The 20624-nt window shown below is 45.5% G+C and overlaps 1 protein-coding gene across 1 annotated transcript in view; it reads left to right on the forward strand.

The window, feature by feature from the left end:
• The window catches only part of DNAH3 (dynein axonemal heavy chain 3), a 127899-nt gene that overhangs the window by 59460 nt on the left and 47815 nt on the right, over positions 1–20624 (forward strand). The window contains exons 31-40 of the mRNA XM_019649817.1: positions 90–266; positions 2039–2130; positions 3749–3968; positions 4786–4920; positions 6135–6246; positions 7997–8238; positions 10751–10851; positions 12705–12810; positions 15136–15265; positions 17471–17713. Of these exons, the coding sequence (XP_019505362.1) occupies positions 90–266; positions 2039–2130; positions 3749–3968; positions 4786–4920; positions 6135–6246; positions 7997–8238; positions 10751–10851; positions 12705–12810; positions 15136–15265; positions 17471–17713 (1558 nt within the window). The remainder of the gene's footprint in view (positions 1–89; positions 267–2038; positions 2131–3748; positions 3969–4785; positions 4921–6134; positions 6247–7996; positions 8239–10750; positions 10852–12704; positions 12811–15135; positions 15266–17470; positions 17714–20624) is intronic.

The raw sequence follows: 20624 nt of genomic DNA on the forward strand, positions 1-20624 counted from the left end.
TCTTTCTTTGCTACGTGAAGATTTGGGCGGAATGGGGTGAGTGGCTGCCAGAAGCCAGAGCTTCCATCAGCCAGCCGCTGTCACCACAGGTAGAGGTGCTGTCCGTAGTGGCCCAGCAGATTCTCAGCATCCAACAAGCCATCATCCGGAAGCTGAAGGTGTTCATCTTTGAAGGCACCGAGCTCTCTCTGAACCCAACCTGCGCCGTCTTCATCACCATGAACCCTGGGTATGCTGGCAGGGCGGAGCTACCCGACAACCTCAAGGTGAACATCAGCGTACATGCATACTGGGTGTACCGAAGGCATAGAAACCACTGGGAGTACCCGAGGGCCTCCCAGAGGAGCCACATAATGGGACCAGGTGACATGGTTCAGCTGTGAGAAGTAAGAGTGGAATGTTGATGGCAGTAAGATGGCCCTTGGCCCCAGAGCAAGGTCTCACGAGGCAGCGGGGGGAGGATATATACCTAATAACCAAAGGCAAATACGAATGACGCGCCAGAGAAGTCTGGTGCACCAGGGCCGGACCACACGCCCTCCCCTTTGTAACGAAGCTGCTTAGGCCCAAGCGGTGTCTGTACCAAAGCAGGCGGTGCCAGCCCACCAGAGAGGTGGCACGAGAGCTTGCTTGTCCCCGTGTCTACTGATGAGCCGGCCTGAGCAGCAGTTGTTGGCTCTGCAGCTGGTAGGAGAAGGAAAGTACCTGTAAAGGACAAGAAAGAGCCAGCCAGGCCACCCCCAGGGGAGTAGGCTCCACACAACCTCAGCACGCCAAAGAGAGGACGGGTGGCTGTCCTTCTGGGGCACAGCACCCAGCACCCTGACTGCATGAAAAGAGCCACTGGAGGGAGACTTCCAGGCCTGCTACTTCACTACTTTCAGTCCAGTTACTGCTCCATCCCCTTGTGAGGAAGACACACGAGACAGAGGGAGAGAAAGAGAGAGCGCCGAAGCCACACTCACTGACTTTAATGCAGTAAGTCCTCCCTGGATGTCATCCATGGATTCTGTGACCTTATGTGAAACGCCATGTGACAAAACCAGTACTACCATAGGCTACTTGATATAAACAAGAGCTAGGTTCCTCCGGCATCTCTTTAGCGTTATGACGAAGTGATGTGGGACGAAACGACGGTACTAGAGGACCTGCTCTCCATGATCCTCCAGTTGCCGGAAGCACGTTCTGGTTGGCGCCCTGGAGTCTTATTCAGACACAGTGCTTCCTCCTCCCTGGGAAAGGAAGCATCAGGGAGGATCCTTAAGGGTGGCTCCTCCCTCCAGGTCAACACAGGTCCGCCAGTACTTGGACCCACGTGTCTCATTGTTACCGCCCAGTTGTAACGCCCCCTGCATCCCTCTCAGCCAACAACCACGTTAGTCCTGCCCAAGCTGCTCCCCTGAGACAGCGCGGCACAGTGCAGAGCCCCAGGGGCTGGTGTCAGGAAGCCTGGATTCTAGTCCCGGCTCCCCCTCTCACTGCATGACTCAGGCGAGTCACTTCTCTAAGATCTAAGGTGATAATCACAGCAGCTGATGTTTGTTGAGCGCCCACTATGTGCTGCACACTTTTCGAAGCACCTCTTGTATGGGGTATCTTTGGTTCCCATAACCATGAGAAGGGTACAGTTGTCAGCCCATTTAGAGACAAAAGAACCGGAGTCTCGAGGGGTTACTTAACTTGTCCACAGCTATTTGGTCACAGAGCAGACTCAGATCAAGACTGTTCTGACTTCAGGGTTCTTCTGATATGTGTTGGCCCTGCATTCCTCAGTGACTTCCGTTGTCCATACTGAACACTAGAAAGCTTCGAGAGTTGGACGATGCTCCTTTGGCCTCGGAGAATGAGGCTGTAGGAGAGCAGCACCCAGGGCCGTCACACAGCCATGGAGGGACCCAGTGTGACAACATGTATGAGGACAGGGCCCTGGGGAGGCCAATGGAGCAGTGGATCTGCCCCAGGAGGATGGTTCCTTTGTGCTGACTTGCCCTCCGTGTTGACTGTGCATTCGGGTACCAAATGGCTGTTTCTTTTCCAGGCCTTGTTCCGGACAGTGGCCATGATGGTGCCAGATTACGCCCTCATTGGAGAAATCTCTCTCTATTCCATGGGGTTTCTGGACTCCAGGAGGTATGTGACTTTGGTTTTCCAGTGGGTTCTAAAGTCCCTTGATGTGTGGTGGATTCAAGGTGGGTTTCCCATTGGAAGAAAAGAGAAACTGAGAAACAGTCTTCTGTTTACATGTTGACTTGACGCCACCTAGCTCTGGCCTTGGTCCTGACCCAACCCTGACTGGGAAGTGACCCAGGTTTCCGAGAAAAGGCCTCGTTTTTCTTTTTGTACACCCGGACTTCTATTGAAGAAAGCAGCCACTCATCTCCTGCCTACTGCTCACTGTAACACACATGTGTGTGCACATATGCACACACACATCCCTAAGTGGCTTAAGGCAAGACTGACACATAGGAATTATTCCAAGATTGAAGGGGAAAATTTAATATAATTTAGAATGAACATTGTTATCAGTGTAACATTTATTTACTTCAACTGGTTTATCTCTCATTTCAGTATTACCCAGTTTTCCAACACACACACACACACACACACACACACACTCACACTCACACTCACACTCACACTCACACACACACCAGTGTCTTTATCACATGCACCTGGAGTTATTAATATCATTGTAAAATGATGTTATTGACCTGTTCCAAATTTTACATTTATTTTTCTACAGTGTCTTGGCCGCAATCAATTGCTGTTTTGCCCATTCAATTACTTATTCAGTTGGCAGACCTTCACGAGCCACCAACCTCACGCCCAGCCCTGTGTTAGGCGCTGCTGAGCAACACAGTTCAAGCTTTCGAAGTATATCAGTCTCGTAGCAAGGACTCCCCACATGGGGGATGTGCATAAGCATATCGGTGACATAACCTTGACCTCCAAATCTCACTGGCTTAGCATAGCACAAGCTTGTTTTTCACTTCCTGGAAATCCAAAATGGTTGCTTGTGATCAGGGGGGTTGTGCTTCCCCAAGGGAAGGGACCCAGGTTACATATGACATGGTTACAACACGTGAGCATGAAGGATCTCATAGAGGATGTTGTTATGGACCAGCCTGGAAGTGGCATGCTCCCCTTTCATTCCCTGCCCCTGGCGGGGGCTCAGTGGCGTAGCCACCCCTAACTGTGTGGGAAGCTAGGGCGTGTGATCCAGTTATGTGCCCAGGAAGAATAAGAAATGGCAGCACACACGAGTATACATGTGGTGTGTGCTGAGTATATTAAAGTTTGAATTGGGTTTTAAATATAAAAAGTGAAACGTGGACATTGAGAAACATCGTAATGTTACAGAAGTGAAAAAAGGAGTTTCACCTCAGTAACCGTTAGTTCCACTCTCTGGGGATTAACATTGTGAATAGTTTGATTTATTCCTCTCAAACGTGTGTGTGTACACATACGTTCATATCTACATGTAAAAATACATACATAAATAACTTCTTACATAGTCCATGTTATACATGCATGTGTGTGCTTGCTTTTTCCCATCCTGACTTTGAAAGACAATTACAATGCTTCCTTAGCTCATTATGGCAACTCTATTGAAAGGCCCTCAAATAGTAGGGCTTCTCCATCAAGTCCATGGGCAGCCTGGTTCCTGAAGGGACCCAGGATGGTGGGAATGTCTGCTGAGCAGGACGTGGGCTTCCCGAGGGTCCGCACACATGTCTTTGCTTCCCAGTCTTGCCCAGAAGATTGTGGCGACCTACCGCCTATGCTCAGAGCAGCTGTCCTCCCAACATCACTATGACTACGGCATGCGAGCCGTCAAGTCTGTGCTCACGGCCGCTGGCAACCTAAAGCTCAAGTACCCCGACGAGAATGAGAGCGTCCTGCTGCTCCGGGCCCTGCTAGATGTCAACCTGGCCAAGTTCTTGGCTCAAGATGTGCCTCTGTTTCAGGTGTGCGATGGTTTGGGGCCTCGGCCGGGCTCTGGTACCCACCTTCTGAGGGTCACATGTTTCTCTGGCACCCTCTCCACAGCCTCTCCATCTGCAGCCAGCATCCCTGCTGCCAGATACCCTCCCCAAGACGTTCAATAATGATAGTGATGGCAGCACTTCTGTCCACGTCCTGATTTTAATAAAGATGGTTTCATTATTATTATTATTAAATATAATAATGATAGTAGATTTGCTGTTAGGTGTGGGTAGTTGTTATCAAATTGAATTAGTTTCCTTTGATAATGATTTTTTTTGTAGGTTTTTTTTTAATTAATTTTTATTGGGGAACAGTGTGTTTTTCCAGGACCCATCAGCTCCAAGTCAAGTAGTTGTTTCAGTCTAGTTGTGGAGGGCGCAGCTCAGTGGCCCATGTAGGGATTGAACTGGCATCCTTGCTGTTAGGAGCCTGCGCTCTAACCAGCTAAGCTAACCGCTGTCCCTTGATAATGATTTTCATGCCTGTCTTCTTTACCAGGTTGTATGCTCCTTAGAGACAGATATCATGACTGTCTTGTTTATTTCTAATGCAATGACTTCAAGACAGCACAGGCTCATTAAATATTTGCTGATGTTTAAAATTATTTGGGAGGAAGGTCATATTTGACAGATAATGCTAGACTTTGTAATTGTGGATGAGTTTTGGTGCAGGAAAAATGAGGTTTGGAATTTTTCAAAGATTTCTGCTGTCTGTAGATCTCAGCTTAGGATAAAATGGAGGTCACATAGCGAGCTGATCATTCACCCTTTCTACCTTCTCTCGAATTCTTTCTACCAGGGAATTATATCCGATTTGTTTCCTGGAGTTGTTCTTCCAAAGCCAGATTACGAAGTTTTTGTGGATGCGCTGAATGAGAACATCAAAAAGATGAAGCTCCAGCCAGTACCTTGGTTTATTGGGAAAATTATCCAGGTTGGTTTCTTGTATCCACATGGGAATGTACCTGTTTTATTGTTTGCTGAAGTCAGGAATTAGAAAGAACTACGGCACGTTGGAACTAAACTGACAGCCGTCAGAGGTGCCTGAAGAAGATGGAGGTAGAGATGAAGGCATCTTTATCTGTTATGCCTTCAGTTTTCATTTCCAAGTGAAGTTTAAAAATCCAGTATTTTTCCGAAGACCATGTTCATTGAGGTTTATTTTTTTAAATTTGGGGTTTTTCCCTTTGGGAGCATTGATTGGGCTTTGAACTAGTCAGGAATTTCTCCGTTCCCAATGATAGAAACCCAACTTAACTGCCTTAATCAACAAAAGGGAATTTATTCACTTACTTAACTTGAAAAGTGTAGGAATATGTTGGCCTCGGGCACAGCAGGACCCAAGTTTTTATGTAATGTCATCAGGAATCTGTTCGTTTCCACGCTGTCTCTGCATTAAAACTCCATTCTCAGTTGGGTCCACAGCAGCCAGACTGAGTTGTCCCAGGTTCAAGCTCAGAAGAAAAAAGAGCATCACTCTCCAAACGGCTTCAGCCAAAGTCTCAGGATTAGCGTTGAATGCTGCTGATAAAGTCACATGACCACCCCTGAACCAATTACAGAGAAGGTCATTTATATTGTCCCGCATGGGGCCTGGCTCAGAAAATACATTTCATCTCCTGAGAGTTCCAATCCAGTCAGAACAGCATTTAGGCCTTGAGAAAGGAAGTTTCTAATAGAAATGCAGTTTCCTAAAATGAGTACTGTTTCCCTTTCTTCTTTAAAAGCATATGGAAATGGTGTAATGAAAAGATTAAGGCCCTGAAGTCAGGGAGTCCTAGCGTTCAAACCCTGGCTGTGCCAGTGATGAGCCCGGGCAAGTGACAGCCTCTCCTGGGCTCTGAATTCCCACCATTAACCATGGTGATGGTTAATGACACGTGCACAGATTACATGAATAATTTAGGTAAATCACTTAATGCTTAGCACATAGATAGGTGCGGAGACAATAGTATTGCCATCTTTTAAATAATTGGAGACATACATCCATTGATTCATGCAAAAGATATTTATACAATATATTCCCAAAGGACTGGTTCACCAGAGATAGAAGTGACTGTGGGAACCCCCTTTTGACCGCTCCCTCCTCATCGACTTCTGACTTGCAGGTTTGTGATGATTGACTTCTTCTATGATCTCTCCTCTCAGATCTACGAGATGATGCTGGTAAGACATGGCTACATGATTGTCGGAGACCCCATGGGTGGCAAGACCTGTGCTTATAAAGTATTGGCTGCAGCTCTGGGTGATTTAAACCAAGGTAAGGCTCACATCCTGGCTTCCGGCGGGGGAATGGGACTCCTCATTCAGTTGGCCAGCTCCATGGAGATAATGCCAGGCTGGGTTTGGGGGTTTGTTGCCATCCCTGGACTGTGCTGACAGAGCCAGAAATAGAACCTGGCACACAGATGTCTGCAGGCAGAAACTAAAGGCGGGAGGGGCCGTCTAACGGGATTTTATGTGCATGTCATTAAGGCTGGAGGAATTTTCTCAATTGCTGAACAGCTGGTTTCTCCAAAGGTTCCCCAGTGAGAGAGAAATTCCTGCCACTGCGCTAAACAAAATAATTCTAAAGGCAAATCGTTGCATGGTTTCTTCCCTTCCCTTTCCCTCCCTCCCTCCCTTCCTTTCCTTCCTTTTAATGTAGAGGATAAGACCTCAGACTTTTGAACCAGACCCAGACCTTGGGAACATGACTAAACCTCTCTTAGCGTCTGTTTTCCCAGCTGTGAAATGGGATTATTGTGAGAATTTAATGAGATTTTGCAGGTAAATAACCTAGTGCAGTTCCTAATCAACAAATGGAAGCTGTGTTTATTGCCAGAGAAATAGTTTTTGGGTTTTTTGGTTTTGTTTTTCATTAAACACATGCCTGTGGTTTTGAAAAGCAGTCCCTTGCTGGCCATGTTTACAAGATCCCTTCCTGTACTTTATCTTCACATTTTTTTCTAACAACATTTGATAATTGAGTTGCTGTTGGATTTTTGTTTGGGGGACTAACTTGACTTTCATAACTAATTTGGGCATTTCGACCTTGAATCACTTTGACATTTGAATATAGTTTAGGAAACTAGATGAAGAGAAAGGAGGCTACCCCAATGTCTTTGCTTTGGGATTCTGCAGACATGGTTCCTTATTTAATTCATGGCTGAGACACTCCGTCTTTTCCTTATGTTGAAGGGTCAGGTAAAAGTGTGGCCATTTTCCGTTATTAAATACATACAACGTGCCGTCTACCAGCCTGTATATTCCAGGTGGGTCCTGGTACTCCGACAGTGTGCATTTCTCAGGGGACACACTGCGCAGCTAAAGCAGAGGTTTCAGGGCTAAACTAGCCTTTCAGATGGAGAGAGAGAGAAAAGTAGCTATCATTTTCCAGAATCTTTTACCTGTCAGCAGTTTCCTCATCTCAGGTCAAGCCAAGGTTCTCAGGGCAACCAAGAGAGCCAGGTCCATAAAGTGGCTTGATAATAGGGCACCTGTCTCCTTTGCTGCTGAAGTTCTCTCAGGCCCAGGCATATTCCTGTAGATCTGACTGGCACGTTTGCCCTGTTTGAAATGAGCTTCATAAGAAAATATGATGAGAAACGACGGTTGTAATAACCTAACAACCAAAGGCATTGCCTATCCAGGTAGCCCAGCCTTTATAAGTCCTGTCCTTGGATGGCTTATTCCTAAAGGTTGGTTGGTTTTTGAGATGGCATTGTCTGTCTGTCTGTCTGTCTGTCTCTCTCTGTCTCTCTCTCTCTCTCTCTGTCTCTCTCTTTTTTTTTAATTGGGAAAGTGTGTTTTTCCAGGACCCATCAGCTCCACGTCAAGTAGTTGTTTCAATCTAGTTGTGGAGGGCGCAGCTCCTTGGCCCATGTGGGGATCGAACCGGCAACCTTGGTGTTGTGAGCACTGCGCTCTAACCACCTGAGCTAACCGGCCACCCAAGATGGCATTGTCTCTTGTCTGATGTCCTGGTCTCCCGAGAGCCTTTGTAACTCGGGTGGGACCTTCTCACACAGCCAACCAGATGGAGGAATTCGCCGTGGAGTACAAGATTATCAACCCCAAGGCCATCACCATGGGGCAGCTGTATGGGTGCTTTGACCCCGTGAGCCATGAATGGACGGACGGCGTCCTCGCCAACACCTTCCGGGAGCAAGCGTCTTCAGTGTCTGAGGAGCACAAGTGGATTGTATTTGATGGGCCAGTGGATGCTGTGTGGATCGAGAACATGAACACTGTTCTGGATGACAATAAAAAGGTAGCTACTGAATCGGCTGTCACTTTCACGTGGGCGGGGGACAGACTTTCGTTACAGTGAGTGATTGAGCAAAACTGTATAATTAATACATACGCACGTGTGTGTATTTCATGAAGGATAATGCGGCACAAGAAAGTCACAGTTACCAATTTGCGAGCTAAGCATCTGGTTGCAGTGTGGTGGGTACGCCCTGTGTGTTTGGAGACAAGGGTGTCCGTGGTTAAAGGCCGTGGTGCTGGCCTCGGGTTGGACCAGTAGCTTTACCACTGAGCTGTGCTGTGTTGGGCAAGTTACCTTACTTCTCTGAGCCTCCATTTCCTGATTTGTTAAAAGGTAGCTGTAAAATAGGGGTGATGGTAATTCAGTAAGAAAGTACATCCACAGTACCTGGTATGTGCGATGTGTTTTGGCTTTCCATTGCTGTGCAACGAACTACCTTACTACTCAGTGGCTTCGAATAGCCTTGCACTTTGCTCGTGATGTAGATTAGAAATTTTGGAAGGGCTCTGATGAGCTCAGCTAATCGTTGTGATGTCAGCTGGGGCAGCTGGGGCTGGAGGCTCCACAGTCAAGGTGGCTTCTTCACTCAGTGTCTGGGGGCTCAATCCTCTTTAGCCTGTGTGTGTGTGTGTGTGTGTGTGTCTGTCTGTCTGTCTGTCTGTCTGTCTGTCTCTTGCTTTCTCTCTTTCTCTGCAAATAGCACTTCATCCTCCAGGCCTGTCTCCATGACTTGGGCTTCTTACTTGGTGGCCTCGGGCTAGTGACCCTTATGTAGTGGCTGATTTCCAAGAGGCAGGAAATGGAAGTTTCCGTGAAATTAAGAGCGTCGCCTGGGGCTGGCACAGCTTCACTTGCTCTGAACCTCTTGGTCACGGAAGTCACACGGCCTGACCAGATTCAAGGGGATGGAGCCATAGACCCCACGTCTTGATGGAGGTAGGCAGGGTCACCCTGCGGAAGTGCACGGCGGGTGGGAGAGAGGCGGGGGCCGGTGGAAACTAGGCTCTGTCACAGGAAGCTGAAGAGCTCCACTCCGGAGCCAGGCAGCCTGGGTTCAGGCGCTGCCCTGCTGCTCGGCATACAGCCTCAGACAAGCTGTTCAGTCCCTCTCTCCCGCAGTTTCATCATCTGTAAAGTGGGGACAATGTGTCTTCCTCACAGTGCTGTCAGGAAGACCAGATAAACTGCTTACAATAGTGCCTGGAGTAGAGCAAGTGCTGTGTAGCTGTTTGTTAAAATCACGTGTATCACCGTTCGAAGGAAGAGTTCCCATACTGAATATATATAATGATCCAATGAAAATATACTTTCCTGTTGTGTTTAAATTTTCCAAGAAAGGACTGAGTCATGTTCAGTGGAAGGTCTCATTGTCCAAATTATAGGTTTTCACTAATGACAACATCTGCATAATTTTGATTATATAACAAACAAGCACAAATACGTTTTATTATGTGATACTATGTTACGCGTCTATAAACTAATCGTACAAACGTGTCGGTTGGTCTTGAGATCAGAAGTATAGATAGTCATAATCAGTGAGTTTTGTGATGGCTCTTCTGGGCTCTGAGTGTAAATCAAACTGCTGTCACCAATATGGGTCTGTTTTACTTTTCTTGATATTCGGTGATTCAGCCCCATAACAGCTGGGACCTTCCTGGCGGGGTATGGAATGACCTGTTTCTAGGTGTGTTTGATGTGGGCCCTGTAATATGCAGGGGACTTCTGAGCCACCATTTAGGAGGAGCAGCAGAGAGTGATGGGGTGTCCCCTTTTCCCCTGGGTGGCCCAGGCCGCAGGCTGTCCGTCTGTGGCTGAACCGTCTCACTTGAACCCATGTGGGCAAGCGGGAAGCAGCAGCACTGGCTTGGTCTGTACTCGGAGGCTGTCCTAGGTACTCGCCCCACTTTCCACGGGGTATGCCTGCTACACGCGAGGACTTCGATGGCCTTTCCTTACTTTCCAGAAAGGGTTTGTGGAGATCTTCTCACGCTAGCCCTGGACTAATCCATGGCGGATCCCAAAAGGAGTCTTGCGTGGGAGACTTGAGCCAATAATACAGGAGGAAGGTGTGCACTTAAGTTCTGTGCTAAACACTGAGGAAGGAACCGTGAGACTGGGTGTGGTCTGGAAACCTCTGGATCCTTCATCTCAGGCTGCAATTCAGCAACTCCCTGACCTCTCTGTTTAAGACCACAACTCACCCAACCCTGCCTGAGCGTTCCCCAGCCACCCTCGTCTACATTATTTTTCTCCAAAGCACTTTTACTGTTTTACAGACTATGTATTTAGCATATTATTTGTGTCCTCCCAGCAGAATGACTGTAAACCCCAAGAGGACAGGGATTTTTGTCTGTTTGATTCTGTGCACCTAGAACAGTGCCTTGCACATAGTCAGTCCTCAAGAAATAGTTGACGAGTGAACTCAAGCTATCTGTCTCCACCAACGCCTTTGGCGTGCAGTTGGAATGTAATCCTGTTGCCTGCCCTGCACTCCTCTGCTTTGCATTTTCAGTTGTGTTTGATGAGTGGGGAGATTATCCAGATGAGCCCCAAGATGAGTCTGATCTTCGAGCCGGCCGACCTGGAGCAGGCGTCCCCTGCCACCGTGAGCAGGTCAGTCACCGAGGGAAGCGTGGCCTCACTCACCCGGAGCAGGGGGAAAGCTCTAAAAAGCCACAGGTGTGACTGCGTCCTAGCAGGCCCCCAACATTATTTGTTGTCACTTAGATTTGTTGTCAGATCTATCCTCAATCAACTTGCTGCTAAGAGTCTTAAAAAGTGGCAAGCGCTTTGAAAGAATTTGACATGACCTCGTAAACCTGAGTCTTCATATGCCACGTGACCCCGAGATTCTGCTCCTAAGTGTACACCCCAAAAGAAACTTGGCCCACGGACAACAGGAGACACAGACAGTGACACAGTTCGCAGTGACTACCCAAATGCCCATTAACAGGAGTGACTTCATAAGCATAGTAAAGTCACAACTTATATATACAGAGGGTGCCAAAAACATGTATACACATTTTAAGAAAAGAAAACTGTATTAAAATTGTAATACTCCATATAAGTATACTGATAGCAAAAGAGTACAAGTCACATTCGACTTCTGCAATTATAAGAGGTGCTCAAAGTGGTTCCCATCAGTGTAATGTTAATAGTTTTCCTTTCTTAAAATGTGTATACATTTTTTTTGGGGGGGAGCACCCTCTGTACATAACTCACTCAGGGAATGAACTGTACTGACCTGCAACTGTATGGATAAATCTTAGTAAAATTAAAGATAAAATCTTAGTTATATTATGTGTAAAATTAAGCCCACAATATTACATATAGCACAGCACTCTCTAGTAGATTGTTACAAGCAACTAAAATAAATATATATTTGTGGATCATCTAGAAATGCTGTAAAACTATATAAGAAGGGAAGAAATCAGGGAACAGGTGAACACAAGATCCATATCCTGTGTCACCTGCAGTGGAAAAGCCAGGAGGACAGGATAAGAGAGGCCGTGTGGGTGGTTAGATGAAGGTTATTGTCACGCTCCTAGCTTCTGTCTGCGTGGTGGCTTCGTGGGCACTTAGTGTATTTTTGAAAACGGTTAACTAAGAAAGGAGTGTGCCAAGGGTGATAATTAGCCCAGTGCCATGTACCTGAAGTCCATAGGAAGTAAGGTAAAGCAGCCCACGCTCCCAAAGGTGGTGTGAGGGAGTCAAAGGAGCACACGGCAGGTTAGACCCACCTGGGCCCCCACCCTGCCATGCCACTGGCTAGCTGTGTGGCCTCTTCCACGTCCCTTGGCCTCTCTGAGCCATGGTCTCCTCATGTCTGAAATGTAGGCCCTAAGGAAGAGTATTTAGAGATGAAAGCCTTTAGGACCTAGCACAGTGCCTGGTGTACAACAGCAGACCAATGCACGGTAATGGGTATTAGTAATAAACGAGAGAGGACGTGGATGTCACAGATGGAAAAAGGCTGCATGCTACATAAAGCGTCACATGTTGGTACGTTACCAGACATACTATACTGACGTGATCATGATAGAAATGGGTTCCACTGATTACGAGTTTTCTGTGTGCTGGGCATAGTGCTGCATTCTTTATGGGCATCTGATGTAACCATCACAACAGCCTATGAGCTACCTATTTTTTATGTTGCTCGGTTTGCCAACAAGGACACAGAAGTTCAGAGACAGCGAAGAAGCCTTGCCCGAGGTCGTGTGATTAGTAGGGTCTGAGGCTGGGATTTGAACCCAGGTCTCTCTGGCTCGCAAGACCCAGCTCTGAGCACTGGTCTCCCCGCTTTCTCGACGAAACTCTGTGCCCGTTCTCTTTGGCCTGGAGCTGGCGAGGGCCTGTGACTTGACCCAAGCTCAGCCCCTTACCTCGCCATGATGGCGGCTCTTACCTCCCCGCTACGTGCCTGGGAGCCAGGTGTGGACCAGGCTGGTCTCTGTGTGTGCTTCCAGGTGCGGGATGATCTACATGGAGTCCCATCAGCTGGGCTGGAAGCCCCTGAAGGATTCGTACATGGACACCCTGCCCTCCAGCCTCACTGAGAAGCACAGGGAACTGGTGAGACCCCCTTCCCTCCGCCTCCTTGCCTGGCTCCCTGCTCCTCGTCTCAAAGGCCTGTGGGCCCATCTCCACCTTCATATTCCAGGAGGCAAGAATGGGCAGGGAATCCCCTTTCTGTCCGCAGTGATCTGGCTTCCTGGCTGTCTGCCATGTTTCTAACTTTCTTCTCCATGCGGTGGGGATGGGAGGGTGAGATCAATTTCTTCTACCATCTTCCATACTCCTCGTTCCCCCAGTGGAGAATTCTGGCGCTTGAGAAACACTCTTTATGGTGGCAGGAATGTCACCCCTGCCCCATTGGCCAACCAGCAGCGGTGTCTCTAGAAGTTTCTCTCGAGATGGAGCAGGCTAGGAGGAACTGTGTTCCCCTCTGGACTGGCACTCCCCATCGCGGTCACCTGGACTCCGTACCTCCCACCTCTGGGGAGCTGGGACCAGATAGAAAGGCTTCTATGCAGCAGCGATGAGGCCTATCCATGCTCTCATCTCCTTCCTATGAGAGGCGTGAATGTTCAGGCCAGGCGGGTACCTGTGCGTACTGCAGGCCAGGGAGGCAGGAAGACGACTGCGCTTGCGCTGCCTCCCGTCTTGCCTTGCTGAGAGTGAATTCCCTAGGAAGCTTGCCCACTGCAGAAGCCAGTGGGTTCCCTTCTCACGCTGGAAAGACTCTGGGGAACCGCGTAGGATGGCTCCATTTCTGTCACGTGTACACACATGTGCAATGCACATAAGCATGTGCATTTATACTGACACGTGTATAAACCACCCACACACAGAGACCAACCACAACACAGAAAGCTGCCGGGTCCCCACACATGGAAGCCCTCAGGCAACCCCTGGTGTCCTTAGCACCAAGACACTCCTTATCAGGGCCTTTGAGACTGTGGACTGGCCCTGCCCACAGCTGTCACCTCATCACCGACCCTCTTCCTCGGCCTCAGCTCATTACCCTCTGGCATCGCATCTTGTTCCATCCCTAGAGAACCCCAGGTCTCACTCCTCAAGGCCGTTCCATGCCTGATTCCTCTTCCCGGGAATCTTGCCCCATTCCATCTCATGAGAGATGACTCACCTTTGTCATCCAGGTCTCAGCATAAGGGCCTCCTTCTTTAAGAAGCCGTCCCTGAGCACCTATGAAACCCTCCTGTTACTCCCCACTGTAACACCTGTATTTGTTTCCTGATTGTCCTTCCCGTGACCTAAGGATTTTATTTACTTCTTGCCTATTTAGCTGTCCGCCATCTCCCTGCCCCTTAGGAAGCCCACAGGGGCAGGGACCTGGTCTGTCTTGTCCACCTTTCATCCTCAGCACCAACTACACTGCAGTTACTCGATAAACATTTGTTGATTGAATGAATATACCACGTATCCATGTACACGTGTATTTTCTTACCTACACGTAAATGCATCTGTGCATTCCTACACGCACACGTGCCCGTGTATGTGTGCACCTCTGAATGTACATATTTAGCAATGACCTGCCACTTCCCAAAATGACTCAAGATACTTTCCAATGGCAGTCATACAGAAACTATAACAAAAATAAAAAAAAAAGCTAAAGTAAGAAGAGAAAGTAACTCAAGTCATTTTTTTTAAAGAGTAGATGGGGTTGGGAACAGAGACAAGAATTATTATACCCACAGATAGGTATGTACTTATACAGATGTACACACAGGGATTGACTGAAAATGAGCCTCCAACTTAACTATGACTTCCTATGGCTGCTTTATACAGGACTCTCGCCTTATAAATGCCAATCATTTGCAAATCGACTTCTCAGAATCCCTAACATTTTGTTTTAGGTTTATTGATTACTTTTAGAATTCCTCACATTTTTATAGAAACAAAGTCAGATACTATGTCTGGGTCCTCAAATGATTTCACGCATCGTGTAGCTGACCCGCAGTAGCCCCGAGCCTCTGTGAACACCCAGCTCTGGGCAGTGGAGTGGGAGGGGTGGGGATGGCCTGCGGGCTGCACAGTTCGCTAAGTGGGAAGCTGGGGGCGGGGACCTTGGTACCTGTGCTTTTTCCCCAGTAAAGATTCACTCAAAGTAGTCGGCAACCTGACCACCACCTCCGGCGACCCTGAGGTATGCCACGCTCTTGGTCTTAAACTCACATTTTGATGACATCTTTTTTTTTTTTCAGCTGAGCCATCCTGCCACCTGTTGGCAGCTCAGCGGCAGCTCAGTTCGGGCCAGGAATCGAACCGGCGACCCTGTTGTTCAGAGCTCGCACTCTTAAGCGAGCTCTTCACCAACTGAGCCACTCGGCCGGCCCACATTTTGATAACATCTTCACATTTCCTTCCTCCTTTTAGGTCAATGACATGTTCATGTGGCTGGTCCAGCCCTCCCTGGAGTTCATTCGCCTTCAGTGTAAATTTGTGGTGCAAACATCCCCCACCCACCTTGCCTTCTCCATGATGAGACTGTACTCCTCTCTGCTTGGTAGGTGCTCCCTACAAATCTTAAGCCAGATGAGGGTGATGTGTGCTTGGCTATTTCTTCTGCTCCCACCCATTACTCCCGCCACAAGTGACAGTGAGATAGGCATTTGGTCTGGAACAGGCAAGCCTTTGGAGCGGGCATAGAGCTCTGTGGAAAGAGTCCAGGTATTTTGGTTTTAGCCTTGATCTTGGATTGACTTCCTGGGTGTTCTTGTGCCGATTAGCCCATCCTTGCTCAGTCTTTGGTTCTTCATCTGCACAATGGAAATTGTCATTCACGTTCTCCTCTACCTCGCAAGGATACCCTGGAGGGAGGTGAATTTAGATGATGCATGTGAATGTCCCTCAGAGGAAAGATTCTGAAAAAAATAAGGTAGGAAGTTAAGCACACACAAAACTCTGAATTTGCAAAACACATACATACCCTATAGAAGAACTGATCACACTGGTCTACAAAACCAGGGAGTTTCCCCGGGACACGGGCAGTATGTAAACCATAGACCCACTCACTGGCTTAGATGCCCTGGAGACGTCTAGCTGCCTCACATGCATCAGATGTCACTGAATTCTATGGGAGATGACAAGAGATGCATCCATTGGAGAACTTTTATTGGCTGCCATTTCTTTTTTGAGATCGCACGTATCTCAAACTCAAGATGGGTCTTCTTACAACTCCTGCTATTAATACATGGACCTATTTTCTCAGCCCTTTTCTTTCGAAGGCATTATAGGTGTAGATGAAAAATGGATCCTGGTGAACACTTAAGTGGAGAATTTCTTTGGCTAACTAGTGTTTGATTTTCTAAAATTAAAATTATGGCAATGTGTTTTCAAAAGCACACCAATTGCGTACAGTGTCTGTATTTGCAGTGGTATTTGTAAATTGTGTGACTTTTCCCTAATTCTGTGTCCTGTCCTTGTGTAGTGTCTCCTTCAGGAAGGAAGGCACGAGCATGAGAAATGGACCCAGCACCGAGTGACCTAATCTCTCACCTTCCCGAGTCTATAGTTATGAATCCTCTCAGAAAAGCTCAAATACATACAACTCCTTAAAACTGGGGGCTGGGTTTGAATGTACCCTTATCTGATTTCAGAGCTCTAACTTTTTACTCTGTCAATGTTAAAATGCTATTAATTTCATTAACAAGGCCTTGAGATAAGGAACACGAAATAGATTTTTTAGCCTTATAGGTTGGAATAATTTTAGAGTTACAGAAAATTGTCAAGAGGGCAGAGAGTCAGGTATCCATTCACCTAGCTTTTTTAATGTTTACATCTTACATAACCAAGATACGATTATCAGAATAAGGAAATTAACATTGATGCTATGTTTTAACTACACTGTAGAATTCATTTGAATTTTACCAGCTTTTCCACAAATACCCTTTTACTGTTCCAGCATCCAATTCAAGATGCTACATTTTATTTATATTGTTTATCTCCTTGGTCTCCTCCAATCTATGACAGTTCCTCTTTTCTTGTCTTTCATCACCTTTTCATTTGATAAATACTGGCCAGTTAATTTATAGACTGTCTCTCAATTTGTCTCTTGTTTTCTTATAATTAGATTGAGGCTATGCGTTTTTAGGATGAGTCCCACAGGACTAAGATCTTCCCAGTATGTTGCCAGGGGTACCTGATGTTGATACAGCTTATTATTGGCGAAGAGCCTCCATTGGAAATTACTATTTTTCCTTTGTAATTAATAAGTATCTTGGGAAAGATACTTTGAAACTCTGTAAATGTTTTATTTCTCCTCAGTCTTTCACCAGCTGATTTTAACCTCCATTGGTGGATCTCGCATACATATATCTAGGGAAGTCAAATTCATAAAGACAGAAAGTAGAATGGTGGTTGCCAGACAGTCAGGGAGGGGTTAATCCGGAGTTAGTGTGTGATGGGCACGGGATTTCAGTCTCACAAAATGAAGAGCGTTTTGGGGATGGAGGCTGGTGATGGCTGTATGGCGGTGTGAGTGTACTTAACGGTTCACTTAAAATGGTTAAGATGGTAAATTTATGTTCTATGTATTATACCACAATAAAAAAAAATAGAAAAAGATGTGTGTGGATAAAGGATCCGGCAGGTGATGGCTGCTCAGCCTGTATCAGTCCTCTCACCAGGCCCCCGCCCCTCAGACAAAGCCACCCGTCCACGCCTGTCATACTCTGCAGCTTTTCCTGAGGTTCCCTTCTCTTGCTTTTAGATGAAATCAGGGAAATAAAAGATGACAGTGAATCACCTGAAGGTCTGACCAGCCAACAGGTCTTCCTCTGGCTTCAGGGCCTGTTCCTCTTTGCCTTGGTGTGGACAGTGTCCAGTACTATCAACACAGACGGCAGGAGGAAATTCGACCTCTTCTTCCGCAACCTGATCATGGGCCTGGATGATAACAACCCAAGGCCCAAAAGCGTCAAACTCACCAAAAACAACATCTTTCCAGAAAGAGGTAATTTACTACCTGGATTGTTGTTTTGTTTGTTTTTTGTTTTTTGTTTTTTTTTTGGTCTTACTGTAAATGTTTGGCTCCTGTGTTCCAAACCCAACCAAAATGTGTGGACCAAGTAAGGCCTTGACGAAAGCCAAGGACGATTTTGCCTGGATGGGTTCAGTTCTGCAGAGCTACCCAGGTGTGTAGAGATAGGTGGTCCTGAAGACAGGCTCTCATGAGGCATTTTAAAAACTTCTTTAATTTAGAAAAAGTTGATAGAACTCTTTTTTTTTTTTTTTTTTTTTACAAAATTACCCATAAACCCATTTCCTGGGTCAAATAGGACCCAGGAAACAGAATGAGAAATACAGCCACGTTTGTTTTTCTAACTTTCTTCTAGTCCTGTGTGTTAATATGTGTCATATCATGGTGATTATGGTATTGATACTTCTTTTAATTTTGTCATTGTAGTATAATATGATATTGAAATGTTTTTGATTTTGCTACATATATTATCTTCAAAATGATCACTTTAGTGATCTATTACTATTCTCTTATATGTGTGACATCGTTTACTAAAAGATTTAAAGGTGTTTTCTTTTAAGTAGCTTTTACTGTTTTTTTTTCCTTACCACCCAAGTAATACATTATATAAAATTTAGAAAATATGGAGAAGGGACTAGAAGAAAACAAAGATAAGAAATGGAAGAAAACAAAGGTAATCCCACTATCCAGAAATGATCCCTTTTTATTTTTTCTTTTAGTTTTTTCTATATTTCTATAACAAAAAGGGGGTCATACTATAAGTACTTCCAAATAGTCTTACTTTGTGTGATTATAAAACTGTATATGAAGGGCCATGAGGGAACTTCCAGGGGTGATGGTAATGTCTATATATATAGAGAGAGAGAGAGAGAGGGAGGGAGGGAGGGAGGGAGGGAGAGAGAGAGAGAGAGAGAGGGAGAAATTTGGGTTACACAGATACATGCATTTGTCAAAACTCAGTGAATACACACAGATTGATGCATTTCATTGTGCATAAATTTTTTATCAAAAGAAAAAACATAAACGAGTACTGAGCAGATAATGATATAAATGCTGAAGTATTTATGGGGACGTGTATAGATGTATGTAATTTACTTGGAAGTGTGTCAAAAAATAAGATGGCTTAATGGATGGATAGAGGGATGAATAGGTATGTGATAAAACAAGTAAAAAGCTCATGGTAAAATCTGAAAGATGGGTATACAGATGTTCACTGTACGTGTTTCTTTATGTTTGAAACTTTGCATAATCATAAAAACTGAATGAGGAAGTAGTTGCTCTCCCCCCTACACACACACACACACACACACACACACACACACACACACACACTTTGCCCAGCACACCTGGCAGCCTTCATGTGACGTGTGGTCACCTGTCAGAGGATATGCATGGAGGCCCTGGACCAGTCCATTAGGGGGACAGTAGTACATTCATTCTTTTCCCCCTTTTTTTGTGTGGGGGGAGAGGGATATTTTGTTTTTATTTTTTATTGTAGTATAATAAAAATACATATAAAATTTACCCTTTTAATCATTTTTTAAGTGTACAGTTCAGTGGTATTAAATACGTTCCCATTGTTGTGCAGCCCTCACCACCATCCAGCTCCAGAATGCTTTGCAGCTTCCCAGACTGAAACTCCATCCTCAAACACTGACTCCCCGTTTTGCTCCTTCCCCAGCCCCTGACGACCACTGTTCTACTTTCTGTCTCTATAAAATTGACTCCTCTAGGAACCTGATATGCATCGAATCCTACAGCATTTGCCCTGTTTTGACTAGTTTATTTCACTTAGCATCATGTCTTCAAAGTTCATCCATGCTGTGTGTAGCCGGTGTCAGAATTTCCTTCCGTTTTAAGGTTGTGTAATACTCCATTGTATGGATAGACTACATTTTGCTTACTCATCCATTGATAGACCCTTGGGTTGCTTCCAACCTTTGTCTACTGTGAACAATGGCTGCTATGAACATGAGTGTACAAATACCTATCTGAGTCTTATGTTTTCAGTGTTTTGGAGGTATCTGCCCAAAAGTGGAATTCCTGGATCATATGGTACTTCTGTGTTTAATTTTTTGAGGAACTGCCATATGTTTTCCATATTGGTTGCTCCATTGTACAGTCCCACAAGCATTCCAATATCTCCACATCCTCATGTTTTGTTTCATTTTGTTTTTTATAGTAGCCATTCTGATGGGTGTGAAGTTCATTCTTAAATTTTTAAGAAAAAATATGAATAAATCATGTAATACAAAAGGTATAATTTTTTTAAAAAACAACCACTATTAACATTTTGATGATCATTCTTTCACATTTCCCTATACATATATGTGCCTATACGTTTATTTTTACAAAAGGATCTTTCATATTATTTTCTAGTTTTTGCTATCATTAACAGTGTTTTGATGAACAGCCTTCTGGTGGCTACATAATTTGCTTAATACATGATCATTTCCTTAAGATAATTTCCTAGAAATAGAATTGCTGCGTCAAGGATCAATAAAATTTTAAAGCTTTTGATTAGTAAATTTCCTTTATCAACACTATTTCCATTTTCAAGACCTTGGACAATTTGCAATGTGAAAATGGTATCTCATTTTAGCTTTCTTCTCTTTCAAAAAAAAATAGTAAACTTTAGTTTTAGAGCAGTTTTAGTTTTACAGGAAAATTGAGCAAAAAGAACAGAGTTCCCATCTACTCCTTCCCGAAAGTAGCCCCTCCCCCGCCCGCCGCCACCATAGTTTTTCTTATTAGTAACTCCTGTATTAGTGTGGCCCATTTGTACAATCGATGAACCAGTATTGATACATTAGCTCAAGTCCGTAGTTTACATGAGGGGTTACTCTGTGTTGTACAGTTCTGTGGGTTTGGACAAGTACATAAC

This window comes from Hipposideros armiger, unplaced genomic scaffold, assembly GCF_001890085.2.
Source record: "Hipposideros armiger isolate ML-2016 unplaced genomic scaffold, ASM189008v1 scaffold_135, whole genome shotgun sequence".
Classification (NCBI taxonomy): Eukaryota; Metazoa; Chordata; class Mammalia; order Chiroptera; family Hipposideridae; genus Hipposideros; species Hipposideros armiger.